Raw genomic sequence first — 16059 nt, forward strand, 5'->3', positions numbered from 1 at the left:
GACACCGTGTGTTTAAAAGTTTTATTCAGATTCAGTCACAGCTAGTAAGGCTTTTCTTCTCTTTAGGTAATATAATAATTAAAGATTTGAGACATGGTAAAAAAAAGAAAGAAAAAACATTATGATGTAATCCTGCCTCCACTAAAATTAATGAGAAAACTCCCACCGGTGTCGGCAGGGGTAGGATGTCTCCTTCCAGATATATCCACCTGCTATCTCTGATCAAACAGCTGGTAAAATCATTGTTCCAGCCATAGCTTTTGCATCTCCCAAATTAAGTTTATGAAGTGACCTATCCTTTAGGTACTGTGTGGCTCAGTTAATGAAAGCTTCCACCTCAGCCTTGATGAAGGGCTTCTGTACCTGAAAGCTTGTCTGTTACTTGCAACTGCAGCGATTCCCCCCAAAAAATCTCTTGCTTTCCTGTAGATTGTTGAAAGTAACAAAGAGAATATAAAAGCAATAATGGTATCAAAAAAGGGAAGCCTAAATAATTAAATTACAGAAGTAAAGGTTTACCACATTGAACAGCGCAGAGAATTGAACAGAAGGGAATTTCCGCTATGTATCAGGGAGGAGGTTAGTTAACATCATTACGATGTTCTTCCATGACCCGAGAGTACTTCTAAGGTGCTGAGCTTGTGCATATCATGCCATCACCCCAACGTTGGGGTGAGCCTGGATCATACACAGATTACCTCCCCACACCCTAGTTTCCCTGAGGGGGATGCAGTGACCAAGGTGGAGAGAAGAGCCAGGTCAGCTTCTGATAGTGCCTCAACACCCATGAATGTATAAAAAAGCATCCAGGAATAGAAAACATACAAAAAGTCTGGTTTGTATCATCACCATTTGTTACTCCTTACGTGGTAATTTTCCACTGCAAAATATTTTTAATAGTATTCACACAGAAACCACAAAGAATCAGATCATAACCTCACAATCTGATTAGATGGCAGTATGTCAGCAATACTAGGACATGAGTCATAAATGTCACCAACTAAGCCCTGTCATGATGCTTGTTGACCTGGAATTTGGGATAGGGAGAAAATGAAAGATCCAGAAGATCTGTTTAGTACTGGGTCTATGATCTTAGTGCTGAAGATGTCACCATTGCCAGTGTATGGCATTTTAACTATTAAAACAGAATCTACCATTGAACAGAGTCAATGGCGTCAGAACTCATGGCACAGAGTCCAGTTGGAGGCCTGTAACGAGTGGTGTCCCCCAGGGGTCAATACTTGGACCAATTTTGTTCAATATATTCATTAATGACCTAGATGAGGGGACAGAGTGTATCCTCAGCAAGTTTGCTGATGATACCAAGCTGGGAGGGGTGGCCGACACTCCAGAGGGCCGTGCTGCCATCCAGCGTGACCTGGACAGGCTGGAGAGCTGGGCAGAGAAGAACCTAATGAGGTTCAACAAAAGCAAGTGTAGGGTCCTGCACCTGGGAAGGAAGAATGCCAAGCACCAGTATATGTTAGGGGCGGACATGCTGGGAAGCAGCTCTGAGGAGAAGGACCTGGGGGTCCTGGTAGACAGCAAATTTTCCATGAGCCAGCAGTGTGCCCTTGTCGCCAAGAAGGCCAATGGCATCCTGGGCTGCATAGGGAAGACTGTGGCCAGTAGGTCGAGGGAGGTCATTCTCCCCCTCTACTCTGCACTGGTGAGGCCACAACTGGAGTACTGTGTCCAGTTTTGGGCTCCCCAGTTCAAGAGGGACAGGGAACTGCTGGAGAGAGTCCAGCGTAGGGCAACCAAGATGATTATGGGACTGCAGCACCTCCCTTATGAGGAAAGGCTGAAAGAGCTGGGACTCTTTAGCCTGGAGAAGAGAAGGTTGAGGGGGGACCTGATTAATGTTTACAAGTATCTAAAGGGTGGGTTTAAGGAGGACGGAGCCAGGCTCTTTTCAATGGTTCCCAGCGACAGGACAAGGGGCAATGGGCACAAGCTAGAACATAGGAAGTTCCGTTCAAATACACGGAAAAACTTCTTTACGGTGAGGGTGACAGAGCACTGGAACAGGCTGCCCAGGGAGGTTGTGGAGTCCCCTTCTCTGGAGATTTTCAAGACCCGCCTGGATGCAGCCCTGAGGGATGTGCTTTAGGCAGTCCTGCTCTAGCAGGGGAGTTGGACTAGATGATCTCTAGAGGTCCCTTCCAACTCTGAAGATTCCGTGATTCCGTGATTCCGTGAACAGAAGGAAGACAGAGCAGAAGGAGGACAGTCCATGATTAATGGCTCAGTTGGGTTCTTCAGCATTTCTAAGCTACAGGCACATAAGTAGCATCTGATTCTGGTTGCTTCTATAAAATTTAGAGGAGATTTTTTTCACTTAGCACTTCAGAGTAGCTGGTTGCTGTCCTATACTCATTTGAACCATACTATAGAGATGATTTGAAAATTTTGACATTTGCAGTTGAGTACACAGTTACAAAATACACAAAGCTACTCACATGGTAAATTCATGGTGACTGTGAACACGGTCTGCATGGATAGATGAGACAAACAAAGATTCCCAGTGAACAACTGCAGATGTATGTACTTTGCACATATGGCTTATTGTCTCTCTATGATCAGCTAAAACAGCCTGATTTTCTCGTATTATTTCAGTCAGCTGTGCTCCTACTCAGAGGCAATTCTGGTTTTGAAATCAGAAGTCTAAGGGCTTTCTGAACTTTGACTCTCATGGTCTAGATGCTAAGAGCCAAATGACTTGAAATGTTTTTCTGCTGCCTGATTCTTGGGGGCAGCCCTGGTATCCTGGCTGCCAGGGGATGAAGACTTTCATACCAGTAAAATTTTCAATGACAAAACTGAAAAGAATGGTGAATTTTATAGTCATCCGCTGCCATACTTCTACTGCCATAACTCTACTTGGTTCATGAGGAGTGCCAACAATTACATGAAGTATTTTCTTATTGCACTGGTGTTTGAAAAATGCATTTGATTTTGGGACAAGGAGGGAAATAAACAAGGGCATTTCCAGCTTATAAAAAATTTTTCTTATGCAACTGAGTCTTTAAGTATTTTTCAGAACTCTAGTTGACCCTGCTGGAGCAGGGGATTTGGATCAGATGACCTCCAGAGGTCCCTTCCAACCTTAAACATTCTATGATTTTGTGATTTCATGAACCACATATCCTGAAATATGGCATCACTAAGAAGGCCAAAAAAAAGTGGCAGACCTATAAGGCCATCCACAAACCAAATCACAGTCAACAGTTCACTCAACACCAAAATATATCTCCAATTGTATGGGTGTTTCAGGGAAGTATGAGCCAAGTTCATTACTGTCAAATTAACAGGGATGTTCATCCTTGTTATGGCTAAAAGAGCTGTCTTTTCTGCTGAAGGAGTACTTGATGGAATATGTACGCCCAATCTGATGGCAGCTAAGTCAGAAAGGGGAGGAAAATATGGGAAAGTGGCTCTGAGGAGGGCGTGAGAGAATGACTGTGGGAAGGTACCATTCACCTGGGCAAAGCATTACAGACTGTAACAGTGGGGAACAATCCAGCCTTGGCAAGGAGATCGATAACATGATCTAATAAGACTTTCCCATCTGTAATGTCTCTGATCTGCAGCTGGAGAAATAATAAATACACATTTGATGTACAGCTGTTTTGTTCCAGATTTGCTTCTGTTTGGATTGTAGCATGACATGTCCCTGGCTCATGTTTTCAGAGTCCTTTCTGAGGACTGGAGATTGAGGAAAGCACACATTCAGGTACTGTTCCAAGAGAGTTAAGGCATATTTGGGACACATATGAAGATCCACTATCTTGGAAATGTTCCTGAGGTTCCTGCAGGCTTGTACAGGAGTTGTACGCCTTGGAGTAGCCACATGCACTTTTGTACGGGTTTTGGCACTACAGAACAAGTCTTTCCAAAGACAACCTCGTCCATACCAAATTTCATATGAAAATGCAAAAGAAAAAAAGTGCAGCAATATACATCTAATTTTAAAAAACTCTTTTCCAGGAGTCCTCTTTAAAAATTGTACTTACTATATTTCCTCTCTCTGACCAGCTGGGATCCAGAAATGAGTTATCCTTCTGCCCTCCCTGGAAAGAACAGTCTTTCCCAATGAAATCATAGCTGCTTTTTTCTAGAGATGGAACAAGAGGACTCAGAAGTCTCAGTCACCACTCCACCTATCTATATCTTCCACTGCTGTATAGGCACTTTGTAACCAATGTCTACATAAAAGGCAAAAACAAGTCCTACTTGTCCTCCAGACAAATGGGTCTAGGCGTCTGTAGACACGTGGATCTGTACTTGCCATTGAGAACTGAGGGGTCTGTATTTGCTATAGACCATGGTGACAGACTGACAATGAGAGTCAGGCACCTGAGCTCTGGGGGACTGCAGAGGCACTGATTAAGAGGTTTCTTAGACATCATTTGCAGTACGGTCAACAGCCTGAAGAGTCTGGAGTAAACTTCTGCAAATCGTACCTCAAGTTATGTCTATGCCCCTAAAAATGTTCCTGTCTCTCGCCAGTAGTTTTTGCATTGATATATTTTTCTCAATTAACAGACATGCTGTTTTAATTCTGTTTAGCATCACGTTCACATCACATGGCTTCAGTGTGGCCCTGACTCAGACCACATCTTCCACTGTGGGAAATACAGCTGCTGAAAAAACTGTTAAATATTTCTCTGAGAAAAAATTAAAAGATAATTGTACTAGCAATTAGAGGGATAAATGCCTGTGATTCAACCCAGACATCACTAAAACCCTAAAAAGTATCAGCAAGAGTTACAATGAAATGCATGATTACAAAGCAGGCGTGCAGGGAGCAGTGCTTCTCATAGCTTAAACATCCAACACACCATGACCAGCAGCATCTTCCATTTCATGGTGGTGTATCCCAGGGGTCACTACTGGGCCTAGTATTGTTTAACATCTACATTAATGACTTGGGCAACGGGACAGAGTAAACCCACAGCAAGTTTGCAGAGAATACAAAATGAGGAGGAGTGATTGATATACCAGACAACTGTTCTGCCATTCAGAAGACAGGCTGGAGAAACTGGCCGACAGGAATCTCATGAAGTTCAACAAAGGCAAAACCAAAGTCGTGCCCTTGAGGAGGGATAATCCCAGGCACAAGTACAGACTGTGGGCTGGAAGGCAGCTCTGCAGCGGAAGACATTGAGTCTTGTTGGGCTATACATCGACCATGGGTCAGCAATATGTCCTCATGGAAAAGCAGAACAACAGCCTCCTGGGTTGAATTAGGAAAAGCACTGTCAGAAGGTCAAGGGAGCTGATACTTCACCTCTACTCAGCACTGGTTAGGCCACACCTGGAGTGCTGTGTCCAGTTTTTGGTCTCCCCAGCACAAGAGAGAAACGGAGCTACTGAAGAGAGTACAGCAAATGGCCGCTAAGATGATAAAGACACTGGGGCATCTGACAGATTAGGAGAGGCTGAGAGAGCTGGGACTGTTCAGCCTGGAGGAGGGAAGGTTCAGAGGGATCTCAACAAAGTTCAAAAATACTTGAAGGGAAGGTGTGACAAAGATGGTGCCAGGCTCTTCTCAGAGGTTAGCAGTGACAGGACAAGACACAATGGGCAAAACCTGAAGTACAAGAAATGCCATTTAAACATAAGAAAAGACTGTTTTTTTATTGTGAATGTGGTCCATCACTGTCAGAGGTTATCAAGAGAGACTGTGGAGTCTCCATCCTTGGAAATACTCAACACCTGACTGTGCACAAGCCGAAGAAACTTGCTCTAGCTGCACTTGCTTAGGCAGAGGGCTTGAACTAGGTGATCTGCAGAGATGCTTCCCAGCTTCAACCAACCTGTGATTCTGTGATGTCCAGGGGAAGTGTTCAGTTTATACTTTTTTCTACACAATTCTAAAAAATGTGACTCGTAGATAAAAGTGATCACCTCTTACAGCAGTGAATCTCACACATTCATTACCAGAGATGAGTTAATTATTGGAAATTAAAAAGAAAGATGTCAGGGAAGTTTATAAAAGGATGTCTGAAACCAGTGGGTTTTTTTCTTTTTTGTTTTTCTTTCCCCCCATCTAATTTACACCGTCTCTGATGAAGTTAAACATGAGGTACAGTACATAAAAAGATGGAATTCCAGCTATCCTAGTCCATAGCTACATCTATACTATAAATAGTATATGGGAACGAGACGAAGTCCTGGACATAGTATTCTGCTGATAGAGCACTCCATAGCATGGTTTTGGCCCACGCCACCTTACGTTTTTTGAGCCAATCCCATGCATTAATCTGTGAATAAAAGATTCCAGGACATGTTCCAATGGACAGCATAGACAAGGCTGCACAGATTTGGCTTTGTCTCTTCCTCCAGTCTTGCCCCAGCAGGCTTTGCACTCTCCGTTTACTCCTGTACACTTTACCACCGTGCATACAATGACGAACTTCCATGTCATGTTAAAACATCATCCTCAAAAGCACCATGTTATTTCACACACTGCAAAGCAGGGAGAGGGAAAAAAGCCCGCTCCTCCCCAGTCCCTGCCAAGAAAATTAAACCACAGGGGCACCAGCTGGTAAAAGAAGATGAGGACAAAGTGCTGTGCAGTGTGGATGCAGACTGCATGTGTCACTGGATCTATGTGCATGAGCAAAGTATCTGGTTCTGTTTTTATTTAGCAGTATACATATGGAAAGTAAAAACAAAATTGAAGAAAACTTAGTAGAGAAGAGGTGCATCAGATCAGAAAGTGAAGCAAGAATACAAAACTCAACACATGAGGATGGGTGAACTTCAGGATCCAAAGTGTAAGTGCTGATGTCGTTCCTCTGAGTTGCACGTTCCATTATAGAGGTTACTTCTGTTTAACAAGGAAGACATCCATAAAAGAAAGCTTGACCTCTGTGGCTTTTAAAAGATGCTGGTTGAAGTAGCAAGAAAAACATTTTCATCTAGTATGACATTAGGGATAAATTAAAATGACTGCAACGGAGACTGAAAAGTCTCCTGAATAAAAAGTACTGCTAGGTTTCAATCAATAATGTGCTGTGCTCCTAATGATATAGTGTCATCCTGATGATCTTTTACTAATTACTTGTACCACAAGGAATTATCCCCCTCCCCATGTGGAATCTGTAGCTAATGTTTCTTCCTCTGTGCTAGCAGTTAAACACAAAACTCATATGTCACTCAATTTTTAACTAGTACTGGACCAAAAAAAGGTAACATACTGATGCAAAAATTTTTGTGTTTGTTAAAAATATGTTATTGCTACACTGAGTAAATAACCCTTGGCAAATGTTGGTAAGCTTTTGTACTTTCATACCTGCATTTTCTTGAAATGCTATGAAAACAAACATCTGGAGAAATGTGACACAAAGAAGAAGGTGAGCTTTTGAAATCTTCGCACTTGTGGCTTACATAGAAGAGAAGCAGAAGAGAAGTTGTCCCTTAATAGTTGAAGATCATGAATTTCAAAAAGCCTTTCTACATCACACACAGTCCAATTACAAAGAGGAGGCCCTACACATCTCATGCTATTATCAGTAATTTCTACAGCTCAGTACTCAAAGGAACCAGGTCTTCTTTTATTTGAGCTGTGCCTAGACTTTGGTACCCCTACTCAGACCTTCCATCTGGGATTACCATTTAGCAATCCTGAGCTTCAGACAGTAAAATAACAAATCACAATACACATTTATGTCTCAGGACTGCTGCCTCCACCAATTATCTTACTAAAATATTTTGTGGCCAAAAAGTGGAATTCTTTAATTCAGTGTTGTTATTCTAGACCTTTTGTCAGATGAATGACATGAAAAGAGATACTGGGCTTACGCTGAGGATGATCGCTTGCACAGTATGTTTTCATTTGTCAAAATGGAAATGGTAAAAAAAAAGCCTTTCTGACAGTATTTAACACTTCACATCAGTGTCTTTATAAAGAAATCAAACCATCAATATGGTTTTACTTGGTAGCTTTTTATAGTTATTTCTGCAAAAGAAAGAATATTGCATGTAAGAAACTTGATTTGCAGACTTAAAACTCACTGGACTTTATTCATCCCACAGACATCTGCTGGGATGTGGGGGTAGTCCCTGTCTGAGCTTGCCACCTTGGCACCCCTTTTTATGCAATGGATGTTCAGTCTAGGTTACGCTCCCTCTGTCCTGGAGTAGATGCTTACTTTCACTCATGTGAACCTAAATTGATAAATCCTATTGACTGTCCTGGGGCTGCCATTGGTACTGGAAGGAAATGTTGGTGATTACCTCAAATGTAGAAATACACCTTGTAGACACTCCACGCTATAGGTGAGAGGAATCTAATCTCCATTCATAGTCAGCACAGGTGATGGATTTTATTTTTAAAATATATTGCTGCTCCTTTTCCAAGAAGCAGAGATGCACCTTGGCCTTCCTGAAGCAGTAATTATGCTCAGCTCCTCCACTTGGCTAAAAAGAGTGATAAGAACCCACGGTTGCAGGGAAGGATGTACAAACAACGTCTTATCCAGTTGCTATCTTTGTTAAGGCACAAAGGCTACTTCAGTTTCCATTTGGGTAAAACACTGAAAATGGGGAAATAAGAAGAGGAACAGAGACAGAAGGTGGCTAGCTGTCCCAGAATGGGTCACAAGACTGGTATTATGTGCAGCATTTATACTAGCCAACAAAAAAGATGAAGGTCTGTTTTCTGATTGTGAGGGAAAGTGTCACTTTGTGGCTCTCCATGGGGCTCAGTGCTTCCACCCTTAAATCAAGACGGCCTTGCCTATGCTTCCGGTTGGGAAAAATCCCTTCTCTTCACTGTCCCCTGAACTGTGCCCAGACACTGCCTCGTTGTCAGAGGCAAAAAAAAGCCTAAGGAGCATACTATCAGCTAAACGACATGCATCAGCAGACATCTCAATACATCGTTTCCATCCTCTGCTCAGTTTACTAGCATACACACAACTCTATTAGCCTGGCACTCTCCCCTTTGCATGCAGTAGTATTGAATAGGTTTACCTTTCTGGCACCACCATAGTATTTCCCTTCTCCAGTTTATGCATATGAACATATTTCTCACTTCAAGCGGCATGTGGAGGTACCTAAAGTTTATCTGGCATCCATTGGCAAATAACTTGAGGAAATGGATGTTTCGTCCCTGTCTCCTCCTTGAGGACCACCCTCAAGGCCACTTATAAGACCGAAATAAACAACTCCTGGGTCTCCAAATGCAGCCCACATCAGGAGGATGCCCTCTTGAGAACACAGTACTTTGCACATGTAGGATGTACTTTGCACATGTACTGCTGCCAAGCACAGTAGGAAGGGCAGTCTGCACATTGTTCATGGAGCACCCAGATGGATGAGAGGCAGAAGATCAGGAGGCATGTCACCTCTGCCAAATGTCCTATTAGTATAGTTGCTCTCATAAAACCACACAAAGTACAACCACCAGGGTAACAAGATATCAGATCTTCTACGGCATTTTGATGTCAAATATTAGCTAGTGATGAGGAAAGCAGAGACGTGTGATCTGGAAAACAGTGAAATGAACTGGAACTCAGAAGAGAGGATTTAATTTCTTCTGTGACTAAGTGTCTCCGTCTGCAAAACTGAGACGAGTTTGATTTTCTTTATAAGATTCTTGGGGTCTGCTGACTAAAGAAAGTAACTATTTTTTTTATATTTTCCAAGCATGAGAACAAGTATTTTAATTTATATTTAATACTCCTCTTCCTAGAAATTAGTCTGAAAACACTTCTACTAAGGTGGAAACAATGATTTTTGAATTTTTATTATTTATTTCCAGTTTTATTAAATTAGTAGATAAAGAGATTTTGCAGTGTTTTAACCAATTTTACTGTTAGTCATAAACATGGCTTGGCAAGTAACAGCAATATATATATTTATTTGTCAGTTTGACCAATACTAGTTGTTAACTTCTTTGAGAGAATCTGCAAGAAGAATGCAACTGTTTTAACAAGTATTTTATTTTTTTCTTTCGTACAGTTAATGTATAACCTGAAAACATTCTGTCTAGCATCCTCTTAAAAATTACTGCAATGTTTTGGAGTACAGATAATTTCAAAAGCCTACACTTTACGCAAATGGCATTTAATTGAATCACAAAGTCCACAAGGTAGTGCAAACCATATTTCTTTATAAAATGTCAGTTTCATCTTTTTAAGAGTAATATCTTTAAAAATTACTCCTGGTAAAAGTATTGTGGAATTAATGCGAGTTATAATTAAAAAAAAAAAAAAAAAAGGAACCCAACACTAAATGTGCATATCTGAAGTAGATGTTTAAAATGCACTAATGAATAGAGCTATTCAATTTTTCATGTAGAAGAATATCACAGATGGCATTTTTCCCCCTCACTTTTTAAAAAATTTCAACATAGTTGAGATTTGAGATTTTCCAGTTTTACATTTTTTTGTATATATTTCTTGGGCGCTGAATTAAAGTAATGGAGAGTTTTGTTCTATTTAGTTTTTTACAAATATCACATGTGCCTTTACTACTAGAGCTCCTACACCTGTGTCAAGAGGCTGCTGCGTGAGAGCACTGAGGTGCCACCAGAGGTAATTTTAAGGATCTTCAAAGAAACAACAGAAGACATAACTGAAAGCCTGGTGACTATAGAGACAGCAAAATTTACTCTCCTCAGACAGTAACAAGGTTAACAGGACATTATTTAAGCTTAAATATGTGAACCCTGACAGGAAAAGGTAGTATAAGCAGTTTGGGCCTGACCCCTAGGTGATGCACAGATCAGGCTGTACAATACAGTGGTCTTGTTCAAACTAGAGAGGGAGAAATAGGGCTGGGTGAAACTTTTTGCTGAATCATGTAAAGAAAGAATCAGGCACTATTAACAACTTTTTCCCCCTCAGTTTTTAGGCCTGGTTTCATCAGTCTTGTAGTCATGCTCTGAATGGGTGAGGATACACAGATTGGAATGTGTATGAGAGCATGGAAAGATTTGTACATGGCTGTCAGTCTGTTAAATTTTGGATATCTTAGCTTATTTCAGATCAATTTGGCAAAGGGGTATTAAACACAGAAAACAGAAATCTATATGAAACAGCTTATTATTTGTGGTGCTGCTTTTAAAGGTAGTTTATTTTATGTCTTTGAGACATTTACTTTTCACCTTTAAGGGAAAGAATAAACAAAGCTTTGTTTTGGAGAAGTTGGATTTTAGTTATTTTGTGACCATATAGATTCATGCCAAGGAACTGTTCAGGCATCCTTGCTGGTCACTTCACAGGGGAGATGAGAGACAGAGGAACAGAGGACAGAAGTGACCATTTTATATGAAGATGAAGGATTAAGTATATGGTGGTACTTAAATGCCAAGTATCATCAACTCCAAGGCAGTTTTGTTATCCACCTGTAATGTCTCTGTCTTGTAGCTTCCACTTTTTTCATCATATTTAATATATGAAAAACATTCACCATGTTCTCCTCTATTCATACTTGTCAAATTATGAATACTTATATTTTCCCTCCTACATCACAAAGAAAAGAACGTAGATACGAATCCTAGTTTCCAGAAAATCACAAAGTAGCAATTAATGTGTAATTCTCAAATTTCATTATTTTTAAAGGAAACATCAATATTTAGTGATCTTATAGATCACTTATGTGCACCCACTGTTGTCAAAACTGACAGATCCTGGACCACTGTCAGTTACTAATTCTTTGGCATCAGTTTTTCATTCAGGAAGTAGATAAAGCGCTTTGAGAATTCCATCACCAACTCAACTGGGCATACCTGCTTATAAATCCCCAAGAGATTATTAGGAAACACCAAAGAAAAGAGGGAGTTCTCTATTATTAGTAAGCATTCTGACTTGGTAGTATGCTAATCCCTTGTTTAATAACATTACATTAGTTTAAATTAATATCAGGTGAGGGGAAATAGATAATGGAGTGGGAGGAGTCATAGTCACAAAATTTATCCAAATCTGCTCTTTTCCAAAAGACTGTCCGTGATGAGACAGAAATAACTAACTATATGAAAAGCAATGTTGATGTTCTTTCTACATTGGTTTGTGAAGTATTCTTGTTCAGATAAACAGAAAAAGCCAATCCATCAAAGGAGATGTCAGTGTACAGCGCAGTTGGGCAAACACCTCCTGTGGTCAAGGAAGAACACAGAGGGACAGAGTGTATCAGAGAAACAAGTGTTCATGAAGGAGTGCCCTTCATATACGGTTGTATTTCACCTGGATTATATTAACGAAAGGTGAAGTACAGAAAGGTATTTTAGTGACTACCACAGGCCTTAAGATGTTATCAAAGCAGAAAATATACCAAAATTAGTATGTTACAAATTTATTTCCACTTGAAAAGTTAAAAATGTCCTACCACATGATAAGTTTTAATCCATTTTCTTGCCTTCTTCTGCTTTCTCCCCAGTTTCTGTATATAATTTATGTTAGTTCCATTCCATTTTTACCCCCAGCTCCTGTTCTTTTATTGGGAGAGGAGAGTATAGACACATTCCTCCCCTCACGTAATTATCGTCCTTTAAAATCTTACTTGACTGACAGCTCACGGTGGCACAGCAGTGAAGAAAGGAGATTAAAGTTCATGATTTAATGACAGTCAAAGGCCCTGGGGAAAAGTTAGAGCTTCAGTTCACCCTCTAGGCAGTCCTAAGAGCTCTCATTCTCACCTAAAAGCTGTCTAGCTCTTACTGGGGGTTAAAAGCTGTCCTTCCACCAAAGCACTATCATAGTAGATACCGAGGTCACCTTATTGAGAGAGTCTGACAGACCGGTAAGGCTACACAAGATATCAATCCATTGCTCAGATTGCTTTATCATCCAGGGAGTGGTGCTCACGGTGTGTGATTATGGAATTAGGGAAGGTTTTTAATTGTGTTTAAGGAGACTGATGCAGTTTAAGTGCATTAGCACATGCTAAGTGAGAACGGGAAGCAAAAATTTGCTTCTCTGAAAGCATATTTTTTAACTAAAAACTACACTAAAAGTTTAAGAATATGTAGAATTTCCTTTACTTATTAAAAAATGTTCCCAAATGAAAGTAAGCACAGTTCAGCCAAATTCTTTATTTAGTATTTGTTTCAAAACAGACATATAAAAGCACATTAGATAACTCCTCTGAAACTTTAGTCTGCAGAATTAAGGCACTTTGAACAGGTTTTTTCTTACTCCATGAGTAATTGTTTTCCAACTGTTGTTAATAAAGGCAAACAACTTTTATGAGTATAAAACTAGAGTTACAAAATGGACATAATTTACAGACAACTCCACATTAGTACCAGACATTAGCAAAGCATGTTTTGATATAAAAGCTTTCAGACCTAGCCTCATTTTTGTAAAACCTTTTTCCATGCTGAGTTAACTGTTTGCATGCATTTTTATTTATCCCTTCTATAATCCACCTTAATAATCAAAAGACACATTTGGGGAAAAGTGGGAAAATCTCAGTATATGTATTGGTACAGGATTCCTTTAATAGGAATGATTTTTCTTATAAATTATGAAGTCAACATGACCTCAAATACATTTCAAGAAGCTCACAATGTTAGATTTTTTTTTCTTTTTAAGAGCTTCCATTAGCCATTTTACTAGGTGTTTGGATATGTAATGCAGAACAAAAAAAAGAAAAAGGATACATTTCATATAAGGCATATTTGTTTGTTTAAAAAAGGTAACATTACTGGTGTCATTATGACATTAAACACACAATGAATTTTGACTTAAAAAAAAGCATACAATACCACTGAACCAAAAGTGCTATGTTAACATTTCATATTTCCTTAGATTACTCTAAAAGTCACCTGAAGTGATTTTTATCTAGAAATGATCTAATTTCATTTATATTTCTTATTTAGTGGAAATAATAATAATAAAAAAATACACTCTGTATTGTTCCCTGCTCTTTTTGAATCCAATCCTGCAAACACTTACTACTAGCCAGCGTAAGAAGGAATCCTGGTTCTACAGAAGTTGATGGCCTTCCAGCAGTTCCTGGATCCCACCCTGCATAGTGCTTACTATCAAGAGCAGTTAAAGCACCCCCAATGGACTACTCCTCCTAGTGAGCACTGTGCTAGCAGTGAGTATCTGCAGCTTCACATTGTTTTCTGGATTCATGGTTCAGTTTACATTATGTTATCAAAACAACGTCGTTTTCTAATGTTCTCATTTTTTAAAAAACAGTTTCTCTTCCTCTCAAAGACCATGCCATTAACTTGTAATTCTGTGGATTCTATCTTGGAAAGCTTTTAGGGATAAGCTAGTCTTGTCCTCCTTCTTGCTGCTCCCCCTGCGAAAAATGGAAAAAGAACCATAATTATTACTTATGTATAATATAGTTACACTATATACTGTATTTACTTGTGAAACAGACATGTGAAGAGGAGAGATGAAGCCTGATTCTGTACCCTTCACTTTTGTGCTGGCAGCTAGGAAATTATACTGATCTCTCAGCTTCTTAATTGATCAAAATAATGTAGAATCAGTGAGTTACAAATCCCACAGTGGGGAATCCCACAGTGCCATTTGTTAAGACTCCAAAGTCAGATCTCACTTTGACAGCTTTACTCTAATCTGAAACACTGTTTGACCAAAGCACATATCTAAGTTGTTTTCAGATAGAAATACATATAAGAAAAAAAATCTAGAAACCCAGTGGTTAACAATACCAAGCTTTGTTAAAATTTTGTTTTTTAAAAGCATAAATTCAGCTCTTTCCGTTTGAGCTCTGTTTTCTTAAGGATATTTTTTCCCTCCTGAATTTTAACATAACTGAGAATAATATTTGATGCATGTTAAAATGTTTAAATATATGTTTTGTTTTTACCTTGTGTCCTCCTGTTTGGTTGTACTTTCCGTACAGGTGCTTCTAGAAAACAGAAATATGGCAGTCAGAAATCATTTGTAAGAGCCTTTAAACTAAACCTCAATAGAAATGTTGGAAACCCATTGCTGACTTGCAAGGTTGTCAGTAAATCAAGAATTTTTTCCCATTAGCATGTTGACTTGATCACCTGAAACATGAATGCTTATAATACAATTCATGCATTTCTGTCATGTGCAGTCGTCCACCAAATCTTAACATTTCAAAAGCATATTTACATTTTAAGAGTATGAATGAATCCATTATTCACACTGATTTCCTACAGATGGTTACATGATGCAGGCAGGTGCCAGGACGTTTTACCCATGTTCTTCATCCAGCAAACATCGCCTGACACTGTCAGCGACGTACAAGCTCAGGTTAGTGTACAGCCCGGGGCTCAGTCTCAGCTTTTGGCAGAGGATGTTCAGGTCTGCTGTGTAGACATTACTTCAGGAAGTATTTATAAATGATATGCTTGAAACTTGTGATGGTAGCCACATTTCCAGCTGTGTCTGGGTCCTGATGTGTAACTGCATTGTGAGTCTGCCATACGATTCTGCGTTTAGAGTTCAGTTAATTTTCTCAGAGGCTTCTACTTTAAAGGGTGGAATAGAGCAAGGGCTATTGACTAGGTACCACCCTCATTAACAGATACATCTGTTTTCCAAAATACTGACTCAGTGAAACTATGGACACTTTTTCTTCTTTCTCATCAGACCTTGAGGCATTTTTTTAAACCGGATGTCTCCTCATTGGAAGGAAAAACATTCATAAGAATTAGGGATAATTCTTCTGTTACTGTCACAGAAATTTTACTGTGGTATTTTTCCTTCTTTACAACTATGAAGTACTTGCATCTTCGCTTAACCAGCTGCAATCAGTTGTCTTTTAATCCTGAGGTACAGTGTACATAAATGCATAGCCCTGAGACACAGGCTTCACCTCATTACAGCTAAGACTAAACAATGGGTATCTGCACCAAGGTGATAGAAAATTTCAAGCTCTGCACTGCCCTGACAAGGACAGGACACGGTCCATCCGAACTACTCTTTCCATACTCATATGCTGTCCACACAATTATGCTTTCAGGTAAACGTCATGGTCGAAGATCACACTTGTCTGTCATTTTCAGGCAACAGTTATCTTCCCTGCATGCCTTATACGACTCAACATTGAAGTTACGCAAACACTATGGTATGTCTTCAATATTTA

At 39.7% G+C, this 16059-nt stretch overlaps 1 protein-coding gene across 12 annotated transcripts in view; it reads right to left on the reverse strand.

Annotated features, from left to right (window-relative positions):
* Window positions 1-13028: 13028 nt before the first annotated feature.
* POSTN (periostin) overlaps window positions 13029-16059 on the reverse strand; it is a 39278-nt gene continuing 36247 nt past the window's right edge. For all 12 annotated transcript variants that reach the window (XM_063333148.1, XM_063333141.1, XM_063333125.1 and 9 more), the window contains 2 exons: window positions 14809-14850; window positions 13029-14271 (listed from right to left, as the gene is read on the reverse strand). In XM_063333148.1, coding sequence (XP_063189218.1) covers window positions 14231-14271; window positions 14809-14850 — 83 coding nt within the window. In that variant the 3' untranslated portion in view covers window positions 13029-14230. The remainder of the gene's footprint in view (window positions 14272-14808; window positions 14851-16059) is intronic.

This window comes from Chroicocephalus ridibundus, chromosome 1 (genome assembly GCF_963924245.1).
Source record: "Chroicocephalus ridibundus chromosome 1, bChrRid1.1, whole genome shotgun sequence".
NCBI classification, from domain to species: Eukaryota; Metazoa; Chordata; class Aves; order Charadriiformes; family Laridae; genus Chroicocephalus; species Chroicocephalus ridibundus.